We start from the raw sequence: 6514 nt of genomic DNA, 5'->3' as shown, positions 1-6514 counted from the left end.
AAAAATCAGGTCAACGTTGCTAAAATGTTATTTAGTACCAAAAGCGGTGAAAACATAAACACAGAAAGTTTGCAAACGCAGCTTGAAACCAATGAATATCTTAAACCTCAAAATTTGCAAAATGTTTCCGATTGCTATAAATATTTATTGACATACGAGCAGGCATTCCCAGATCTCGTAAAATATTTCCAAATTGTATTATGCATACCTGTTGCTAATAGATCTTAAAAGAAATTGATTTGAAAAATTCAACGGTTATATTGTGTAAATTGGCGCGTGCTTGCTCGGAAGGGATAATCTTATTGGCTAAGACAAATGCGGATAAATATTGCTAAGCCCACGTGATTCTATTTTATTATCAGAATAAATAATTACACGTGCGACGAAAAAATGGGCGATATCATCGAGATTCACGCGTTTTTAATTTAAAAACCCTTCCTTTTGACGGTTTTTATTTTGGAGCGAATAATTTCTTTTAGCGTCTATACTATTTCAGAGCGTAGTTTTAGTACACTTAATAGACTCGAATCATTTTTAAGAACAACAATGTCTGAAAATCGATTAACAAATTTAGCCTTGCTCTCTATAAATAGAGATTTATATAATAGGTTAAGAGACAATCCTTTGTTGGTTGTTGACGAGTTTAGTAAAAAAAAGAGAAGACTGCAATTTATACTTTGAGTTAAATTTTCAAATTTTTAAATATGTAGAAGCTATAAGAGACATATTGGAGGGCAAGCCACAGCTGCCACCAAATTATACGGGGTAACTAAAATGGTAAGGGCCACAAAATTCTTAGGGGCCACAAAATATTTAGCCCACCCGTGAAAAAACCTTAGCGCCGCTACTGCTCGAGCTGCTCTCGATTTCCCAGTTGAGGGCGAAATCTCATCACGAGCGCTCCCGGAGCGCCCGAAATCCCCCAGTGGAAATCGCTATAAGAGATAAAAATCCTTATAGTTAATAGCGATTTCCACTGGGGGATTTCGGGCGCTCCGGGAGCGCTCGTGATGAGATTTCGCCCTCCACTGGGAAATCGAGAGCAGCTCGTGACGAGATCCGTGTCTTCTACTGACAATCTCGCTCTCACAGCGAGCGCTCTGAGAGCGAAAATTTTGATCCGAGAAATTCGACGGATCGACAGATTTCGAGCGGTTTTCGTGATTTTTAAAAATGGCGGAACTAGATAGGACAATAAATATTCCGGCTGCTTATTTGTTTATAGAATCGTCTTCGGATAGTTCCGACGAAGAAATAGAGGCAATTCTTTTAAGGCAAACACCGGAAATAGTATAAAGGCCTAAAATAATAAGATATATAGAGGATGAGGTATATTCGTACTCCGAAAATTAAGTAAGTTCTCCTTTACGCCTAGGCTTAACCATGGATGATTAATAAAGTTTATCCTTGGTTTATCGAATACAATATTACTGTCCGCCATTACTTTCCGCGTATTTCACTGGAAAATGCTCGCCCCGAGAGTTGCTCTTAAAACGAGGTTGTATTTCACTGGGAGACTCGCTCGACCGCGATCCTTGGAAATCTCGACACGAGCTGTGACGTCAAAATCGATTTCGGGGCGCTCTTGGAGCTTCCCAGTGGAAATCGCTATAAGAATTAAGCTATTGTCAAAGCAAGTCATTGTAGTAAGCTATGGTCAAAGCAAGTCATTGTAGCAAGCAGAAGTTATTTATAGGTGACAGAGGTCAACCATGGGCCAACAGGGTCCATATGAAGTTGTCCTAAACATTCAGGGTAGGGAGCATGGGAGCTTGGAGAGTTTATATGTAAGTTTAGAAAAAGAGTTTTAAAATTTATTGAAGAGATGAAATATCAGTTTGTAAATAGGAAAGTTTAAGTCAAGAAATTCGATAAATTCCTTATTTTGAATTTTATTCAGTTTACCTAGGCCTTTTTTTAATATTTTCTCCATGCATTATGTCACAAAAAGTACCTAGGAAAAACTCTTGAAGAGTGCCAAAACTTAATATACCACCAAAGACCTAAAATTTAGGAGCTGTGATGGAACACAATGTTGGTAAACCAATGGCAATGTTATAAAAAACACGCCACATAACTATATACCTAGAAAGTTAAAAATAGTTCTAGTAGACAAAAAACTGATGTAAAAACTTCCAAATATTTCCATTACCACCATAATATCATTCATTAAATATTTTGGTATTGCAAATAAATTAGCAGTCAGGGATGATATAATTGATAGGCTTAGATTCAGTTGCGACTTATTATTCTAATAACAATTATTTAATTAATCTTTAATTTTGCACATACAAAAACCCTTATCTTCAGTACCATCAAATTTCCCAGCGAAAATTACAATAAGTAAAGATTTGGTAGGAGTGGTGTTAAAAATGTCATTTATAGTTTCATCAACTGTATCACACTCTTCTATGCTAGCTCTCAGGTGTCCCAAAACTAAATCATATTGAGAGATGCAATTTTTGACATTATCGAATACTTCTTCACTAGATTTCACTTTTATCTTCTCGATTTCTTTCCAAAATGTTGGACACTGTTTTTCATACTTCTTCAAAAACTTCCGTTTGGCCGTTACGCAAATTTTCTTTTCTTTGGTTAAAATTTTTCCAAATAAATTGGAAGTTATGGGCCCAACAACTTTTTTATTTTCTTGTGGCATTTCCCAGCCCAATGTAGTGTCACCAAAAGCAAGATTATTTTGTAATTTCATATTTACTAATTTCATAACAGCGAAACTATCTTCACATGGGTTGTGCCCATTTTCATCACTTTGAATATCACTTTGCAAAAAGTAGCTCGCGAGGTATTTTAAACGTTGTTTTTGACCACGAAATCCCGATAGATTAAAAATATTACTGGTGTCAATTATGTAAGGATGAAATAACTTTAAGCAAATCAAATCAAAGTTTAAAGACTGTCCACATAGAATTGCATCATTTGCTAACAAATTTTTAATATCTTGTTGAACCCGATCCAAAGTCTTAGTTACCCCTTTTAATAATTTTTCAGTAATTCCACTATACTCTGTTAAATAGTTTGTTATTCTAGTTGGGGGTATTACGTAACTATCGTAGACAACTTTGCAATTTTCATCAACTATCGCAACACGAGCTAGAGCTCTTGGATCACCTTCTGTTTGCACCATTTCACAGTCTAAAGCGTAAATTGGAGAGTTAACTGTAACAGGATCGTAAAAATCTTTAGAGTTTCTGAAATCTTTGTAAACTTCCATGTTGGGTAATGGGTATCCTTCGATCATCATTTGAACTGGACTTAATAATAACTCTACTCTATTGCAATTTTGATCTTCAAAGTCATCGGTATTGGTTTCATTGTTGGTGGTTGTAGAATTCCATAGTAATTCTTGATAAAAATTATCCAAAACTGAAATTTGAACGCCTTCTTTGAAAATTTTGCCTATTTTTGGGAACTTATCCTTATTTGGGATATATTCGTCACAACTCAATCCTTCAAAAACAAGTAACGACACAGATTGTATCTCCGTAAAATTGAAAAGTCTGCAGAAACGGGTCTGGACAAAAGAGTCTCTGCCTAATGTTGCCAGTAAAATAACATCTTGAATGTCAACCAAATTAAGACACATGATAGGTTCTTCATTAGATGTTCCTGGTTCGATGCTGTGCCTTCCAAGAAGTCCCAAGTTTGTCAAAAATATTTTAGGCTTCTTTAGGACTGAGTTTTGGTAGTCCCTCATCTTCTCCCGTAATGCCTCTAATGATTTATCAAGTTTTTCAGGTGCCGTTTCAGGCAATGAATTAGTTTCTTCAATAACAGCATTTAGATCTTCATTTAATTCAACAGTGAATTTACGTTTTTTGGCAGATTTAGTTGTTTTGTTTTTAGACGTGACGATATTTAGAAAAGCCGTTATTTTACTTTTCTTCGATTCCATTCTTTTTAATTTTCTATTGGAAAGGGGTAACGTTTTGGCTTCTTCATGAACTTTACCGTTGCTTTGCATTGGATTCAACAAAGGCTCAAATTAATTCAAGGAAATATGAAAGTTAAGGTGCGTATATTACATAAATACGCTATAAAATTAATAATAAAAAATATTTGTAAAAGGACCAAAGAATATCACTTCTTAATTTAAATAAAATACTTTTAACTTTAACTAGTTAAAATTGCGGAATGGGCAGACCATGTGTTAATCATACGAACATAGGGGGACGCCATTTTTTAATTGGGAATCTGCGAAGCAGCGTTGCCAGATGGAAAATCTGAAATTATCGTATCTAGGCCAAAAAATTATCGATTTTCCTGGAAAACTATTGCACATTTCTTTTTGGCGCAAAATTTGAATTCCTACATAAATGCGTTGAATTTAGATCATTTTTTGAAAGCACTACAGGAGTTTTAATTATTTCAGGGAAATAAACAAAATGCATATTATCATTATTAACTTAACTTAATCTGTTTAAAAATGTATAAACAAAAGCGGGAACAGCTAGGAGTAATAAACTCATACTTAGGACTACCCAGCAGGTTCAGCAGAAAATGTATATCATTCCTTTTTAAGTAGAAGTTATATAAATTAATAATAAAATTTAAATCATTCGTAGGTATTTCAAAAAATCTAAAAATTCTTGTACATTATCGTGCGTTGAGGCAGAATTATCGAAATAATGGTACGATATCGTACGCCATGAAAATTATAGTACGCATTAAAAATTTCGATGAAATTATAGCACTGTGCGATAATTATCGTATGTCTGGCAACGCTGCTGCGAAGACTGCCAGTTTTTTCAGACGAATATTTCCAGAAAACGACGGGAAAAATAAAAAGCCAACCACTTTGTCGGACACCAAAGCCATGCCTTAACTTATTAGCGAAAATGTTGTCTGTCCAAGATTTCCAGTTCCGATTACAGGGATATCAATTTCGGTGGACCGAAGGGGGAATGATTTTCAGATACTAGGAAACCACTATGAGCATATGTAACATAATTACTCATAAGTATGCCACTAGCTCTATTTCTTCACTAACGGTTTGTTTCACAGATATTGCGTCATCCGTACCCTACGTAATATTTGATGTCATATTTGACGTCATCGAATCTCAAATGCCGATAATAGGTGGTTTTTTTTCGCTTGTTCTGAGTTTTTTGAGCAGGTTAAAAAGTGTAGCCATATGACGTCATTTTACTACAATTATGTATTGACGAAAAAAACGAGTTGGAGTAGAAAGGGAGTAGTTAAAGGTTATTTATAAAAAGTTTCCCATCATATTTTCGTGAAACAAAATTTAAGCAGACGACAAAACTAGATTACTCCCTCTACACCTCCTTTCGAGGAGGAGTAAAAAGTGTAACCCTAATACTCCGGAACAAGCGAACAAAATAGATGTTTCTATAAAATATGGGAGGTTACGTGTAGGCCTAAATGTTTTTACTACGTCACTAGCTATAATTATTGAAGATAGAGAGCACGCGCTCCAATCGATAAAGATTTTGGAATTTGAAAGTCCACGTGCGAAAGGCGCGTGCCGATAAAGTACTAAAAAGCTTAAGCTCGTGACGCTGATAAAAACATTTTATACTTTTAATTTTTTATCGTTTTATTTTATGGAAACACCTATTCGGGACAGGGTAAATCTTACCCCGAGAACAGGCGAATAAAACGTTTTAGGGTAAACACTTTACACTTTTTGTCCCCGGACAAGCGAAAAAAAACCACCTAATGCCGTCGTATAATTAGCTCTACGTCTGATAAACCGACGGCCATTATTTTACTTTTAGTAAAAAACTGGTTTGAACAACCAAGGCTTAGGAGCTAATATGAACTACAATATAGTGTCAAATTCTGTTAATGTAATTAACTTGCAAATTAATGAAATTATCGGAGACTCACGTTCTAAAATAAATTTGCATTGTCAAATAAAAGAAGCAAGTTTATTGGAAAAAATAGTTGAAATTCAGGTTGAGATTTTCTGGCGCATCTACAAGTTTGGAGTCTTTGCAGATTCTTTTGAGCCTAGGCCTAACTCTTCTAGGCTTGATATGGGTTTTAATGAATCCGAAAACCACATTCTGGATAGTTGCAGCCTTCTCTCGTTTTGTACTTACAGCAGCTGCTAAAACCAAGGAGCAACAAACACAACACCCCACACAAGGAGAACGCAACCCGTCAAAAGTCGTGGATTTTCTTGCGTACGTTTTTCATTGGCTAGACGCTTTAGCGTCTGCTGCCGTCGGAAGGGGAAAATTCGGAAATTGTCTTCCCCCCGCCCGTAAAACGTTCAGCGTAAAGGCTGGTGACGCTCGTCCAATGAAATTCGTACACAACCCTTCGTTAGCGTGTTTAAAGGCTAGCTGCGTTCTCCTTGTGTTTGTTGCTCCTAGCTAAAACCGTTAAAGAAAATGGAAAAGACCACTAATTAATCGTATTCCACAGTCCGACAATATTTAAAGCGACTGCCCACTTTTAAATCCCCGGGGCCTGATGACCTTCATCCGCGATTACTTTCAGAAGGTTCAGCCATCTTAGCTTCCCC

The 6514-nt window shown here is 35.9% G+C and overlaps 1 protein-coding gene across 1 annotated transcript; it reads right to left on the bottom strand.

Moving 5' to 3' along the window:
- Window positions 1–2236: 2236 nt before the first annotated feature.
- On the bottom strand, window positions 2237–4084 carry Rexo5 (RNA exonuclease 5). The gene has a single exon (XM_090164992.1). The coding sequence runs from the start codon at window positions 3980–3982 to the stop codon at window positions 2270–2272; it is 1713 nt and encodes a 570-aa protein (XP_090021118.1). The 5' UTR covers window positions 3983–4084; the 3' UTR covers window positions 2237–2269.
- Between the last annotated feature and the right edge of the window lie 2430 nt (window positions 4085–6514).

The sequence above is a fragment of the Leiobunum rupestre genome, chromosome 2 (genome assembly GCF_980474605.1).
Source record: "Leiobunum rupestre chromosome 2, qqLeiRupe1.1.hap1, whole genome shotgun sequence".
Lineage (NCBI taxonomy): Eukaryota > Metazoa > Arthropoda > Arachnida > Opiliones > Sclerosomatidae > Leiobunum > Leiobunum rupestre.
This window is presented reverse-complemented; position numbering and strand designations above follow the sequence as displayed.

Excerpts from the sequence above, each read along its gene's own strand:
- Rexo5 (XM_090164992.1), bottom strand. The coding sequence starts at position 3,982 with ATGCAAAGCAACGGTAAAGTTCATGAAGAAGCCAAAACGTTACCCCTT.